At 34.5% G+C, this 17,260-nt stretch overlaps 2 protein-coding genes across 2 annotated transcripts in view; one reads left to right on the forward strand and one right to left on the reverse strand.

Moving 5' to 3' along the window:
- Positions 1-8,224: 8,224 nt before the first annotated feature.
- On the reverse strand, positions 8,225-9,599 carry LOC123697809 (sepiapterin reductase). The gene has a single exon (XM_045644360.1). It carries the CDS (start codon positions 9,304-9,306, stop codon positions 8,503-8,505), a length of 804 nt encoding a protein of 267 aa, XP_045500316.1. The 5' UTR covers positions 9,307-9,599; the 3' UTR covers positions 8,225-8,502.
- Positions 9,600-14,885: 5,286 nt separating this feature from the next.
- The window catches only part of LOC123697741 (ski oncogene), a 48,884-nt gene continuing 46,509 nt past the window's right edge, over positions 14,886-17,260 (forward strand). The window contains exon 1 of the mRNA XM_045644279.1: positions 14,886-16,025. Coding sequence (XP_045500235.1) covers positions 15,225-16,025 — 801 coding nt within the window. The 5' untranslated portion in view covers positions 14,886-15,224. The remainder of the gene's footprint in view (positions 16,026-17,260) is intronic.

Raw genomic sequence — 17,260 nt, forward strand, 5'->3', positions numbered from 1 at the left:
ACACGCGTGTGAGTAAATCCTCTATTTATAATTCCAGTTAGGTATGTAACGATACTCTTATAAAAATATATATGTATATTTAAAATAAATTTCCTGTATAACCTAAATAGACATTTCTTAGATAGAGCTCATACTTTAATATGACAATAAATATTAACATTTAATCAATTTCCCTACTAATTAATAAGATGAACTCGGAATTTGTAAACACATTTTTTGTACTTGAATACATGTACAAAATAACTTTGTAATTTTGTACTATTTTTAGTACACTGGCGTCAAAACTAGTGTTACTTCTTTGAGAACCTTTTTCTCTATACCTACTTCTATAGGGTAATCGCTAGCGTAATATTCGTCTTAATTCATAGTAAAACATACTTAGCTATGAAAAAAAAAATGAGAAATTACGTTCCCAGTTTGGTTCTTGAAAACTCATGGTTTTGATGAAAATTTAAGGTATCCATTATTCAACAAATGAGGTTTTTTGTTCCAACAAGAATCACCTGCTTGTTTCTCATTACACCTAAATAGACATAATTAAAGTTCTCGTCTGTATTATTTATAATTTAATTAATTAAAGTCCTAACACGTAAACCATATTTATAATTCCACGGTAGGATGAAAGAAACGCTTCGCAACGAAAAGAAAATTTACAAACAGTGGAATTAATTACTGTATATAATCATTTAATTATCATAAAATTAATTATTTCCATCAAATATAATACATAATAGCTGGAGCTTTTTCTCTACCAAGCATAATATGTACTTAGATACTATAAGGCTTTGTAACGTAACGAACTAGCCGCATCTAATTATTATTCCACTTTTTATAATACTAGTAATATCCGCTGGATTCTATTGCGTATTAAAAATAAAAAAATGCCCTGCTTATCAAGTATAACGACGCTATTAGTAAAAGAATTTTAATTAACTTTTTATGATATTAATCGGTTAGGCATTATACCAATTACCTTATACCACAACTTATAGGCTGCTAACTTATGTGCCATTAGGCTGCGTTTCCACCAGAGATGTGCAGGGATGCGTAGCGACTAGCGAGGGCTGTGGTTATAAATAACCAATCCTAATAAATTTAGCCTTTGTAGCGATACTATTGATTCATTACAAAAACATTCCTCGCAACGCATCCATCGCACATCTCTGGTGGAAAAGCACCCTTAAAGTGGGATTTCTTAATTTAACTTTACCTATAGATTGTAAAAAAAATCTTCATGTATTATTAAGGCTTGACTGATAGGTCAGATCATATTTTTAAAACTAGTCCCTATTCAATAACTTTAGCTTTTCATTCAAATGCAAAATTTAAAAAATAAAATGATTCTTTCTGGATTAGACACAAGAGTAGAGTTTAAGCTTTGTGGACAAAAGCTTTCAAGATATGTAAAAATAAATAAAAAGGACCATAGCAAATATGTTAGTCATATTATGTAGTTTCGTATGAACACGCGTGCAAACACGTGAATGTATAACATAGGTAATTAGGTAATATATATGCTATTATAAATACCTATACTGAGTGATATAATATTATGTTACAATATAGTTTCATTATCTCTTTTATAACATTTATCTCATTAGAAGTTGACTATAAACATAATATTATTCATATATTATGTATGTTACAGTCAAAACTCATTGCCGGTCTAAACATTTTTTTGGCAGCAAAACCAGTCTAAAACGTTTTTGACTGAGATCTGCAGTCAAAAGTGGTTTTGACTGGCAATGAGCTTTGACTGTAACGTGTATATCGACGATTTAAAAAACCTGGTTTATTGAAAACTACAAGTTAATATTGAAATAGTTTTAGAAATTATTATAAAGAAATTCTGTAATTAGTGTATGCTCGTTCGCGATAATCATAAAAACTGCTGAATCATTTTATGTGAGCTTCTCACTAACCTATATCAATTTAATTTAGTTTATTTTATTCTCATAAATTCATATTTTAAAATTGTGTCATAAGCGTCGCCACGGGCACTAACTAGTCTTGTAATATGAACCAGAAGTCAGATTACATTGTTAGCTCAACCTCTGAACTTAACGATACAAATGTGCGGTTCATGTTAACCGCAAATATACCTAATCCGAATATAATTGATTTCTGGGACAAGGCAAATACCTACTCTTGTAACTAAGAAATCTTAACTCAAACTCCAACTCAACTCGAACATTTATTATTTAAAATAGACTTTTTGTTGGGAGAAAATTATCTGGAAAAATGGAAGATCTAAGTAACTAGGTACCTAACAAGTTTTGTAAGCAGTTACGCTATTCAAGTGATCAATTTATGGCTCCTATTTTTTAGCTGCTTTTATAATTATCATGCCTAAATTAGAGGTACTGTCTTCACTCCTCATAATCTAGCTAGGTACTTTAGTTTAATACTCAAATAACTTGTTTAGTACATATAAGTATGCATAAAAATCATATTCTATTTATATTATCAATATACAGGGTTACTTGTAAAACACCGGCAACCTCGCAGGACAAGATAGCTAACATCATAAGCAACAACATTTGTTCTAGGACTTTTGATAATTTGTTAGATTTTATTTTCATACAAAAATAAATATTCATTTAATTTTCCGTTTGAATATTATAAACTCTACGCCTCCCAAAAATTTCGTAAATAAGAAGCGAACGAGCCCCTCTCGAACGAGAGGGGGAAGGGGGCGTCGCGTCGTCCATCCGATAATGAATAGAACCTATGTTCTAGAACTTACAAATGTTAGGAGAGTAGGGGAGAGGGGGGCACATTTGAACACTTTTTAAATAAATTTTTTTTTGTCCCGTATGGTATGACCAATCAAGATTTATTTTATTTTAATATAAGATATGGGGCTTATACTACATAAAAAAAATTATATTTAGTTATTTTGACTTGCTATAGTTACACAGTATCAATTTTTAAAAAACTCAATTTTGTTCAAATGTGCCCCGCGAATGGGGCACATTTGAAACCCCTAGGGGCAGTTTTGAAAAACTGGAATAAAATGGAAACCATGTAACTTAGAACATAATCAACAATATATTTATATTATTTGTAGCTAATATTATGATAGTATACTGTCATTTATGTCTTACAATAACTATTAATTAAATAAACTTATATAAAACTCTTAACAGCCTGGGGCAGTCTTGAACAAAGAACACGTTATTTTAACCGAGATCAAATTGGACATTGCGAAACAATATTAAAAATAATATTCATAAGTAACTTAGCAAATATGACATTTTAAAGACGCTTAAATCTATAATAAACAATCATGACAACTAAATGACCACAAAATATAATTATTAAAAATGCAAACCACATCAATACTTTGATAGTTAATACTACCAAAATATTGGACTTTGAAATAAATTTAAATATAAATATGAGATAGGATAAAGTACCTAACCCATCTTAAATTTACTGAAGTCAAAATTAAAAGTTAATGAAGCAGCTGTTCGTGAAGTTCCTGCAGTAGGGCATGGCTTCGGAAGTTTCTTTACAACATCCGTTATAGGCACAAAAGATTGATCTTCTTTTTCAGGGAAAAAGAAATTATAACAGAACTTCTTTTTCATGAAAGAAACTAAAAACATATTTCCATCTTTTCTTTTTATAATAGCCATAGTTCATACTGGAAATTTTCAAAAAGTAACCTTCCAGCATACGCTCCTCATCATTGGTAAAAATTTGATGCGTGGTGTGTTTGCTGCTATAGTTTTCATTTTTTGGCGTTATGTTTTCCTTAAATTTTTTAACTCTATAAAATAAAGTTGACGGTTTTATGTTAAATATCGTAGCAGCGGTCCTCAACTTCATTCCATCATTGACAACATATGAAACAGCTCGTTGGGCATCTTCTTCGATCACATCACTTTCTTTTTTCTTTTTATAATTTCTTACCATTATGACTGTAAAGTAAAGACAGTAAAAAATGTAATTACTTACTTAGTAAAAGGGTCAGCTTTACATGTATATGTGTATGGGGCAGTTTTGAACATTTTATTCAAAAGTGCCCCAGTTATTTTGATCAAATCTGCCCCAATACCAACCTTCACAAATAAAAAATTTTGGACGTGAAAGTAACTTGTGTTCAATGATCTCATATTTGTAAATACTTTGTCTGTAATACGTGAAACACTATAAAATATTAACAACTCGAATATAATACTTACGTTTTCAGTAATTTGCATTTAACCAAAAAAATATTTGTTTACTTTCGTCTCCGTCAAAGTAACCGGCAATATTTTCGCAAAATGACACTGACATAGACGTAAGTTGACAACTGACAGATGTGTAGTTCGGTGTTACCAGTATTAAAAAGGTGATGGAGGTCGAAAACAGTAAAGGATGCGTTCATAAATCGAATAATTCAAAACTGCCCCTGTTCTAAACTGCCCCCCTCTCCCCTACAATAAAAGTTTAAAAAATCATTTAAAAATAATTTATTGCGTTATGCCAAAAGTCGTAGAACAAATGTTGTTACTAATGATGTTAGCTATCTTGTCCTGCGAGGTTGCTGGTGTTACAAGTAACCCTGTATACTAATCACTACATACCTAGTATAAAACAAAGTTTTCACTGTCCCTATATCCCTTTATATGCTTAAATCTTTAAAACTACGCAACGGATTTTGATGTGTTTTTTTTAATAGATAGAGTGACTCAAGAGGAAGGTTTTAGTATATAATTTATTAGGTTTTAGACAAAGCGGGCGAAGCCGCGGGCGGTAAGCTAGTATATATGTATTATAAAGCTGAAGAGTTTGTTTGTTTGAACGAGCTTATCTCGGGAACTGGTCTGATTTGAAAAATTCTTTCGGTGTTAGATAGCTTATTTATCATGGAAGGCTTTAGCCTATACAGGGTGTCCGGGGAAGTGACGATAAAAAGAAAAATTTAGACTTCTCATGTCAAGGGGTACCCGAATTACCCCCATGTATGTTCAGCGATTTTTAGTAGTTTAGGAGATAGAATTTTTTTTGTGATTTTTTTCATAATTTTCACCCAACGTCGGTTTTGATTTTTTTTCTCTTTCTTTTGGATGTTTGGGGAGGGTTTTTTTTTGTGATAAGGTATTATCATAATATCACCTATCACCTGAATAAGTACTATTCACCTAGGCCTTGCAGAAGTTCATTAGAATTCAGTCTGAAACACAAAATTACTGCATAAGCTTAGTAGTTCTAAAAGTTTAGGACCTTAAAAAAAATTTTGGAACCAAATCAGTAGCTTTAAAGTATTTTCAAAAACTTCTATGGACCTTCAACATGAAGAAACGTGAAAAAAAACTAGACCATTATGGGCTTTTTTTTCCTGTAGTGTGCCTTCAAAGTAAAAAGGTAGCTTTTTTTTAATAAAACTGAGTAATTTAGTTTTTGTTTAAATTATTAATTTTTCATTCACATTGTTACAAATAATGATGAGTAATGATGACAAGTGGTGAATTTTACTAAAACACAGTTAATAATTGTTATTATTTTTTATTATTTTACAGTAAAAACATCTAGCTATCTCTGTTACACCCGTTTACAATGACCACGGTCATTTGGAACTGGCGCTGACAAAAAAACCGGTTTGAACGAGCGAGATAAAGGCAACTGGCAGCGTTCACCCTCACAAACACAACAACCGCCTTTGTCAGTCAGTCGTTTTCACCACGTGTTAACTGCTGCTTGTTTCGCTATTTTTTCTCAACTACTGACTACTGTGCTACCTACTTTCGGACCGTTTCTTCTTAACCTGACTACTTGTGCTTGTGTATCGGACTTCGTTTTGCTTATCGGATTGGACTCGTTACCTGGAAACGTGTTAGTGATGAGCTTCAGTTTAAGTGAATATGCAGAAATGCATTACTTTTACGGTGTTGCACAGGGCAACGCCTCTGAAGCAGCAAGATTGTACAAAGAACAACTGCAACGCCGAGGAGGACCGCAACCCAATCCGTATCCAGATTATCGTGTTTTCATCAACACTCATAACACATTCATGGCAGGCCGCATTCCTGGTCGGGATCAACCACGTGAAGGAGTTCCAAGGTCTGATCCAGATCTCGTTGAAGTTGTGTTGGAGCAAGTACATCGGGATCCGGGAGTGAGTACGAGAAGCCTGGAACGTCGACTGGGCATACCCAAATCCTCGGTCCATGATATCTTGACTAAGGAAGGCTATCATCCCTACCACATTCAAAGGGTCCAAGGTTTACTCCCTACGGACTACCCATTACGGGTAACTTTTTGCCAAACCATGTTGAACAGGCAACGAGAGGACCCCGATTTTTTCAATAAAATTTTGTGGACCGATGAGTCACGGTTTGAACGATTGGGTATTTTTAATATTCACAATTATCATTCGTATGCACAAGAAAATCCACACTCCGTTAGAGCTTCAAACTTTCAGCATAGGTTCAGCGTCAACATGTGGTCTGGGGTCCTCAATGGCGAGTTAATTGGACCATTTGAATTACCACCAAGAGTTGATGGCGACACATACAAAAGTTTTTTAGAAAACGACCTGCCGTTGCTGCTGCAAGATGTAAATTTGGAGCTCAGGCGAATCATGATTTTTCAAAATGACGGCGCTCCATGCCATTACGCAACGAGAGTGCGTAACTATCTGAATGAAGTATACCCCAACAGGTGGATCGGACGAAGTGGACCAATAAGTTGGCCGCCACGCTCACCTGACCTAAACCCAATAGATTTTTTCATCTGGGGATTTTACAAAGAAATAATTTATGCCCGAGAAATATCCAGTGAAAATGAGCTGAGGGAGAAGATTCACCAAGCAGGAAATGATATTAAAACAAAGAGCGCAGCTTTCAGAAATTTGAAAAGTAATTTTTTACGTAGGTGTAGGCTGTGTATTTCTGCAGAGGGGCGTCATTTTGAAAACTTACTGTAAAATAATAAAAAATAATAACAATTATTAACTGTGTTTTAGTAAAATTCACCACTTGTCATCATTACTCATCATTATTTGTAACAATGTGAATGAAAAATTAATAATTTAAACAAAAACTAAATTACTCAGTTTTATTAAAAAAAAGCTACCTTTTTACTTTGAAGGCACACTACGGGAAAAAAAAGCCCATAATGGTCTAGTTTTTTTTCACGTTTCTTCATGTTGAAGGTCCATAGAAGTTTTTGAAAATACTTTAAAGCTACTGATTTGGTTCCAAAATTTTTTTTAAGGTCCTAAACTTTTAGAACTACTAAGCTTATGCAGTAATTTTGTGTTTCAGACTGAATTCTAATGAACTTCTGCAAGGCCTAGGTGAATAGTACTTATTCAGGTGATAGGTGATATTATGATAATACCTTATCACAAAAAAAACCCTCCCCAAACATCCAAAAGAAAGAGAAAAAAAATCAAAACCGACATTGGGTGAAAATTATGAAAAAAATCACAAAAAAAATTCTATCTCCTAAACTACTAAAAATCGCTGAACATACATGGGGGTAATTCGGGTACCCCTTGACATGAGAAGTCTAAATTTTTCTTTTTATCGTCACTTCCCCGGACACCCTGTATATCATAACGCTACGTCCAACAGGCGTGGAGCAATGCGGATTGCGGCCCGCATTATGCGGGTGAAACCGCTTAACTGTTAGGAATGTAAAAATACCTAGTAACCTATATATACCTAGTAACCTATATATATGAACTAAAAAAAACTCAACAAATTGAGAATTTCAATGGTTTATGAAGATATCGGTTATCATAGGTATGAATAAAAATATAATCAATTTTAATAAATTCAACAACCTAAAATATTTATAAATTATTGAACAGTTAATCATTGTTGTTCTTGCATTACAGATAAGTTATTTTTATTTCTCTATAGTTGATAATTAAATAAATGTTATTGCCCTTGATTAAACTACAATTAATATTAAGTCAATGTTCTCTTAATGTAAAAAACAACTATGAAAGTGTAATAAATATTCTTAGTTAATTATAAAAGGAGACAATTTGATAAACAAATCTACAAAATAATAAGTGATCATGATATTAACTATAAAATGACCTTTCAATTAAAATATCCATATTGGGTAACTAATTATTGAGACTAAATAAATTATTGTGAAATAATTAAACATAGTATGATTTTGTTGTTAGGTTGTGTTATCAAATGAAAAACATAGATAAATATATGAATGTAACTCATATTAAGTATAAAAAAACAGATAAAGGGTTAAGTAAAAGACATTTGACATTGAAGCACTTTTATTAATATGAATTGCATTCATACATAAATATATAGGAATGTAATGAAGTTTGATGTGGAGTAAATGCAATTATTGTATGTCATAAATTTATAAATGGATTTTCATTTATGACCAATGATATGAACAATTTATAATATTATAATATATTAGGCAGCATCGATAAAAATTTAGGCATAGTTTCAGAGGAATTTCAAAAAACAATAAATAGTAACTATGTTAATTGCATTTAAACCCAGTTTAACTGCTGCATAGATTAGCTCATTCATCATCAAAGTAATCAACATGATCACCCGATTTGAACTTTCTAGAAAGTAAGACTTTGATACATTTCTTAGCTGTGACCTCGGGCTTTAACAGAGATGCCTGGTTCCTGAATGTTGTGAACACCTCTTTGAGATTCAGATTGACTGCTTCTTCTATCACCTGTTCAATCATAGATGTCTCAACTGGGCCAGGGGAGTAGTTCAGCACCGTCACATGTTTCTTCTCCTCAGCGAGCACCCTAAAGTACATAGCACGCGCGGCTTTGCCACTACAGTAATATGCCATACCTCCCATAGGCTTAATTGCACAGAGCGATGTTGTGTTCACAATAACCAGCCTGTCCTCTACATCCTTAAATATTTTGAGAAACTGAGTATTCAATGAAATAACTTTAAACACATTCAATTTGAAGTATTCCTGCATTTCTTCAATATTCTCCATGCGAGCTGTCTCAATGCTTAAGTTACCGATCGAGCCAACATTGTGGAAGATCAGGCTGGTTGTGAAGTCGGTCACCTTCCTTCCACTCAGACCTTGTATTATGACATCGTACATCTCCTTCTCCGATGCTGAACATAAGTCAATTGAGGTGTACACAACCTTAACATTGTCCGATTCACAGAGGCTTGCTGATTGTGCAAGATCAGATTTCTTACGGGCCAGTAGGAGCATGAGGGAGTTGGGACCCAAGTGTTTCGATACTTCGACAGCTATAGCCCGGCCGATGCCCTGAGAGGCGCCAGAGACCACACAGAATGTGGGCCCGGACAGATCTATGGTGGATGATGAAGATGCCATGGTTACTTACAATGTATCACTCTAGTCCTGAAGTAGCTTTTCCGAATCGGTATCTCCAACCACGGGGTCGAGATCACACCCTTCTCGCAACAGGCGATCGATACAGTCGGCCCGATATGCAGCTAAATTTTCAACAACCTTATTCTTCTTTCTCAATGCTTGAAGTTTCTTCTCTGCAAATATATTATTTATTTACAATTTAATTTCGTATTATTCGTATACAAGTTACACTATGCTATCGAGGAGACGACCGTCGTCGGCGGTGTCGTGTGACAATGTGAAACAAGATTACAGTATCATTCCCTTTTGTTAACTACTAACCGCTAAGGTAAACATTTAAAACCGCTTTACTTTATACCACAGTCAATTAACTTTACATATTTAATAGTGCATAATAACTCACCAAGGATAGCTAGGTACTCTGAGGAATCCGACAATTTTTCAAATTCATGCGAAGGCTTAAAATTATCCTCAAATTCCGATGGAGCTTCAGTCTGATGCACTTCACAACCCCAAGGATCCATCAAAATCTTTAAAAGACATGAAACAATGATTATTGCACACTTTTTTTGTTTATTTTTATGTTTTCGAATGATGTGATGCGAATAGAATAATTTATATCGCGTGTATACTCACTTGAAGGCCAAAAGCCAAATGCCTGCCACTGCTGAGTGTTTGTGATATTATTATAAATAAACTGTTACAACTTACAAGTCTTACAACGGGTTTTTAATCTAGACAAAAAGTAGAATTACAATTTTGCACAATGAAGTTGACATAGCTAGATAGTAGATCATTGATTTGATATATTTTATTTTTATCGATTTATATAGGTACAGCATACGTTGCCAGCCTTAAATTTTTACTCGCAATAATAATTAATCTATGTTATCACAAAACAAAAATGAAAATTGTTTTTATATTCGTTTATTCGTCTAATAACGTAGTCTAATAATCTTCAATTACGTTAAATATCGTCGTTATATTGTATTAAAATATGTTATACTAAACTAGATTCTAGAATACTAGAAACCGAATCATAGCAAACATAACGTTTTGAGGTTAAAGTGGGTTAAAGGTGTCCAGATATCAGATAATAATCTGTGATTTGAATAATAATTGATTCATCTTCATTTTTTACTTAAAAATCGTTTCATTTAAATAAAAATACGTATTATCACATTTTAAGTATTTTAATTAGAATAAAAATTCGGATACTACACGAATATGTAGTGCCATCTAGACGAACTATATGAAACTACATTTAGGTACATCGTGATCGTGGGACGTGGGTACATCCTTCAACTTTTTAATTTTTATCGTAGGTAGGTTAATTCGTTATTCGTTACTTATTCGTAGTTAGAAGATTTTAATTGATACGATTCCGATTAAACACAGGATTTAAATAAGTTAATTAATTTCGCAGACACAAATTAATCATAGCCTAAAAGTTTTTTTTTTGTATCAGAGATAGCAAATTAGTTACTAATTTGAAATTCAGTTTGTATTTGGTGATTTTGTTATTTTGTGTTCCGAAGCACAAATTTGGAAAAAGCCCTTATTTTGTTGTCCGTCAGTCTGTCTGTCAGTCAAGACCCTTTTCTCAAGAACGCGTGGGGGTAGACTTGAGTAACCACTACCGTGAACCGTCCCTTGAAGCTATGAAAAAATATCTACCAGCCAACGCAATCAAAAAGATATTGCCGTTTTTGTTGAAAATTTTCGACACTCGCAAGGGTCGCAAGGAATCAAAATCTACAGAACAGAGAATCTTGAAATTTAAAAAAGTGGTTGAAAAAAGCATAACTAAGTAAGTACATAGGTACTTAAATAATATGTAAGTAATAGGTAAGTTTTGAAACCAATATTTACTTACCTTCATAATAATTGATATACATAATATGTAAACTCTAAGAGTAAACTAATAATATTATAAAACAAATAGATTTATTCTAGAATAATCAATCAATAAAAATCTAATATTAATCACTTTTTTGCAAAACTCTTTACTGGATTCTTTTTGACAAAAACAATGATTAAATACCTACCTACTTGTTATTTGTTAAGATCATTAAAAAAGTTAGTAATGAATGAATCCCAGTAGATATGTATTGAATACTTACATATTATATTGTATTATTTGTATATGAAAATTACACAATATTTCATAATACAAATCAATAATCATATTAAGTATGTAATAGGTCATGTAAAAAATATTTAAAACATTTAAATGTATATGAGAAAAAAAATAGAGTTTAACCCATCTTTATTCATCAAATGTCAGTTAAAATCATTGTTAAAATTTAATTACAAAAATAGCACACGTTGCTAGTAAAAATAGGTAGGTATATAACAATGAATAAGTATAATAAGCATTGTATGATTCTACAAAGGATTTTAACCGTTTCTTCGTCTTCGTCCGTTGTGTATAAAAACATTTTACTTAATTATAATATTTAAATATTATGTACCTATATTATTTAGTTATTTACTTACGTGATGTTACACAATATTTCTAAACAATTTGTGGAGCTTCATAATGGAGGTAATTTTGAATATAGTATTTGTTATGTATATGTAACTATGTGTAGATTTTTTTATGCGAAATAATTTTAATTGTTAGGCAAAGATGGAAAATAGAACGAATATTTTTTTACAAGTTTATAAGACGTGTAGACTCGAGAATGGAGATTCTCAACACGTTTTATTATAAAGAAACCAGATGGCGGTTTATTTTTTTTAATATTCGCGTTTTTTTTTTTATAAATTTTATATACTGTAACATTTATGTATATTGTTCCTCACTATAAGTTCATAATAAACAGTAAACTATTTCAAAGCGGTAATTTTTCGAAATAACAGAAAAAAATTATATACAGCGCCATCTAGTCTTGTACCCATTAACTAGATAATGAAATTATATGAAACACCACGTTCGCGTTCGCGCGCATATTTTTCCGTAGTGCACGCGGTTACATCCGCGGACAAACGAACCCTCCGGCAAAATCAAGTATTATAGCTCATATTATATTGTTATAATTCTGATGTTACATAAGTATATAACCTAAGTTTAATCTGTATAAAATTCATATGATAAACCTGTTTTTTAACTCTACAATACATAGATATACATAGGTGTCATATCTATTACCACAGATTAATAATAATATACTACTTGTATACGTAGTATATTATTATTAGTCTGTGATACTACGTATCTATTACCTATTTGATTTATTTACCTAATAGCACAGACTAATAATAATATACTACTAATAGGTAGCGCATATTCTTTAAAAAATATTTTACTGATATTGTGATCGAGTCCGTGTACCTTCAAATAAACCTAACCTTTTTTTGAAGTCAATTAAAATTAAAAAAAAATAATTTAAAATTTAAAAGCTTTTCATTTAAAGTAGGTAGATAAGAAAAGATAAAGTCACATACATATATCAACCATAATGTAATAGCTCTAAATAATCTGTAAATAGCAATTTTCAGGAGAAATTTTCAAGCAATAGTGAAAGAATAATATAATAGTTAGGATCCTACAAAAAACTTCTTATAAATATCGTAGCCATATTATTGTAGATTTGCTCACTTCATGAAATGCTCGATAATTGAATGAAATGGTCGCATTTCAAACAATAATGTTCAACTAGGTACCTACTATAGATACTTAGTGTAAAGGGACCAATACCAGTAGAGTAGTAGGTACCAATCTCGCAAGTAGGGAGTCGGGGCACAATATTCAATGAAGTGCAGTTTTAGAAAGTACAGAGTTAAAATTATGTAATGAAACTAAAGATAATTAATGTTGATGTAATAACAAAAGGTCCATATTGTTACCTAAATAAACTTTCTTGTCAACTTCCTTAAATATTTTTTTATAAAAATACTCATTCAGTATGAAAAAAATCTAGGATAAAAACGATAATTATTATGGTAGTAGGTACCTATACCGTGAATTGAATTTAAACAAACCAGACAAAAATCCATTTACCTCGATTAGTCAGCGAAGAAAAACAATGAAATTATCTCAATGTTCCACGTAATATCTTAAATATTTATCTATTTTGAAAACTATGACGTCAGACCTTGAATTTTCCTTCGTAAGAAGGAATGTATTGACTATTGTACGTGGGTACCTACGACGATTTCTAATTAAAAATATGCTTATTTTTAAACTAGATTACAATAACATAAGTAGGTACTACCTAACTGCACTTAGGTTTTTTAATGGAAATTGTATGAAAATTTTACTAAGAAAAAATAGAGGGTGGAAAATTGTTCAAATTTAAAAACAACGTGAAATAATAATTAATTATGTACATAGATAATAGGTATTATTTGTATACGTAGTATATATGTATAATAATTTATAATTTATTAGTCTGTGGACTGTGGTATACTGTCATGATAATAATTATAATAGGCCACCTCAATTCCTGCTCAATTCGGATGACGTCATAGAGTAACAGTCGCGACTCGCGAGTGATAAAGGTTACTATAATATCAAAAGACTAGTTGATATAAAAATACCTACCAACTATAATATTATTGTCTTTATAGAATAATATTATACATTTTAATCAATTCAAAAGCAATACAAAATTCTATGACGCAAAGTATAAACAGCTCGGTACTGTACAAAATAGATCCACTCCGCAGGCGGTCGCAATTACAAAATGCTTTGTTGAACTTTACACGCGATATTCGACCTTATTTCTATGCCTCTAACGCTGGTACTTACACTTCAATGAACTGGTAATTTTAATGACATTCACAACAATGTGACGTCCACGCGAATAAAGACGTTAACTTAATCGAGTAAAGTTTGAAATCGCGTACGGAATGGTAATGATAAAAACAGTTTTCACGGAGCTGCGAACGGTTGCTCTAGACGCAGCTGCCTCCCCCCGCGCGTCCCGCTCCCCTTTCCCTCTCGCCCTTCGCCCCTCATACCCCGCGCGTGTCGCGCGTTCAAAGATTCAACAATTGGAGATTTGTAGATAGTATTTGACACCATTTGTATTATACACAATAAAATGCCGCCTCTCAGAGAATATTAAATTTAAACCAAGAACCAAGATCGACGTTAACAAAATGTTATTTAATTTCGAACTGAATTTTAATTTATTGCATGATTGCAAGCTGCTATAAATTAAATAAATGCAATAATAAATAAGCAGATAGGTGTGTTTTTGGTTGAGTCATTGTGAGGTTAACGAAGAGATACATAATTATTACAAAGCGATAAGTGGGAACTGGAAATCGAAGTACTTTCAAAATTGTATGTTACCAAATTAAATTGAGATACATGTACATTTTTTTATGTTTTCTTGATATGATGAATGATGAATGCTTCAATTGGTTCAATATATAATATTCATTTCATTGTATAGAATTTTGATGGAATTATTAATAGATTGAATATTTTTAATGTATATTTTATTTTATACTTAATTTCGCGTCTACGATGATTTATCAATGACACAGTCGGAGCGCCGACTCTCAACGCCATTCTGGATATTTTGACGGGAAGGTCGGTCACGTGACCCGTCGCGGCGGCGGCGCGCGGAGTGCGGGGCGCCGGCTAGACTCTCCAGTAGCCGAGCCATCGTCTGCTTTGACTGCGACCGCTCGGATTCCACGCCCCTATACACGCATGAACCATCACCGTTCCTTTCGCGAGATTTTTCAAATTTAGAATTGTGGACGTTCAGATTTCGAATGTCTTTTAAATATTGTGATGAGTTCGTCGATGCTTATTTTTGCACAGATCCGTGAGGGGGGCGGGGAAATCGGCGCGGAGTGAGGAGCGGCACGGGCCGCCGCAGACATGCTCCGACCGCTGTCGAGGCGAGTCGCGCGCGCGCGGTCCTTCGCGCGATAGACGGGCGTAGCTCGCGACCATGGATGTAGTGACGCCGCATATCAGTTCGGTGCTGAGGACTTACCAGGCCAGCGCACCGAGGAGCCTCCAGGGCCCCGGGATAGGGCGCGCGGGCCCGCCGCTCGCGCCGCCGCCTCCGCTGCCTCGCGCCGCACCGCCTCTCCTGCTCACCGCGGACTCGGTGCTGGGCGAGCGCGGCGAGACTGCCCTCGAGGGGGAGCCGATATCTTGCTTCAGCGTGGGCGGCGAACGGCGCCTGTGCCTCCCTCAGATCCTCACCTCAGTTCTGACAGACTTCAGTTTGGAGCAAATAAACCGTGTGTGTGACGACTTACAAATATACTGTTCGAGGTGTACGCCTGAGCAACTGCACGAGTTGAAGTCGACCGGCGTGCTGCCCCGGACGGCGCCGTCGTGCGGCCTGATTACGCAGACGGACGCGGAGAGGCTGTGCGCCGCGTTGTTGCACGCGCCGGCCGCCGCTGCCAAAAAGTTGCCAGGCTTTCGGGTGTATCATGAGTGTTTCGGGGGTGCGCGCGGGGTTTGCGCGCCTGAGCTGGGACTAGTGCAGTGTGTGGAATGTCGCGGAGTGTATGTTCCGCGCCGCTTCGTGTGCCACACGCACGCCACGGAGCACCGCACGTGCCACTGGGGCTTCGATTCGGCGAGGTGGCGGAGGTTCCTCCTGGTATCGGACGACGAGCGGGATAAGGAGAAATGCGAGGCTCTGCTGGACGACATAGCGGCGAGGGAGCCGAAAGAGACGCACGCTGTGCCGACCCATACGTTGGTTAAGCAGCTGCCCATTAAAAGGAAGCAGGTATGTAGCGCATGTCGTCTGGTGGAGTAAGACTTCCGACGTGGCCTTAAATTGGATAACGTTTCGTAAATGGACGGCTAGAGTCGTTTAAAACGATTAAATTACGAGGACTTTGTCCTAAATCACCACCATTAAATGTGGTATTTTCTAATTGGAATCTTATTAGAATAATAATTGAGTGTCCGTGCGACCAGATTGGCTTGTCGAACGAAAGATTAGGTATATACCGATAGCGATTGACGTCACAGTCGTCTGTCTGATAACACGAACTATTTGCGAAAAACATTGTCTTGTTTTGACGATCTATAACATAATACTTATACGAATGGTTATGTAAAATATAAAAATTTAAGAAGTATGAATCCTAGTAGATTTCAGAGTGAGATCACTAATACCAGCATACTAAATGACAAAAAGTAATCATTACTTTCATCTCAGAATTAATGAAGAACCTATAATGCCCACTCTTGAAACTCCAACGACAATCGAATCGAAGTTGAAATTCCAAAAACAATACAATACAGTAGCGCTTGAAGAACAGGTTAGCAAAATAATTGCTACATTCTTGGAACCAGTTACCTCTATACTGAATAAACCGAGATGTACCACACCCTCGCATGGCGTTAAACACGCAAAATCAAATTGATCCATGCGTCTAAAGTATGCGATGTGCGTAATTATATCGTACTCGATTGTACATTGTTGTGTGCGTTTCATTGCACGATATTACTGTTGAGTTCATTTGGAAATCTATTAAATCTATCTTGGATCGCATTCCTATAAATAAGCGCAAGAGCTTGTAATATAGAGTAGAAAACTGAATAAATGCTAGGATTTCTCGTTTGTTTGTTGTGACTTGTGAGTTTAAAAATAATTAACTACTTAGAAGACATTGCCCAGGCAAGTGCGTCGTCCAAGACAACGACAACGTCGTCCACAAGAAAAGAATACTATATACCCTTATACCTAACTTGTAACAAATAGAAAAGGTATTTTAGCTAAGAAAATTCCTTCAATTATTGAAGATTTCTGTAACAACTATGACTGGGAATTTTGACAACTATTGCTCATTAATCATCGCCATAATTTCACCCATAAATTCTGCGTATTTTACGCAGCTGTGTGCCGCCGCTCCGTCACCTAATGTAAACGAACATTTATCATTAGCATTTAGCATGAATAGTTACAAACACTGATACTGAGGCTGTCTTAATTGCTCTCGAAAGTGGGCAGTA

The sequence above is a fragment of the Colias croceus genome, chromosome 15 (assembly GCF_905220415.1).
Source record: "Colias croceus chromosome 15, ilColCroc2.1".
Classification (NCBI taxonomy): Eukaryota; Metazoa; Arthropoda; class Insecta; order Lepidoptera; family Pieridae; genus Colias; species Colias croceus.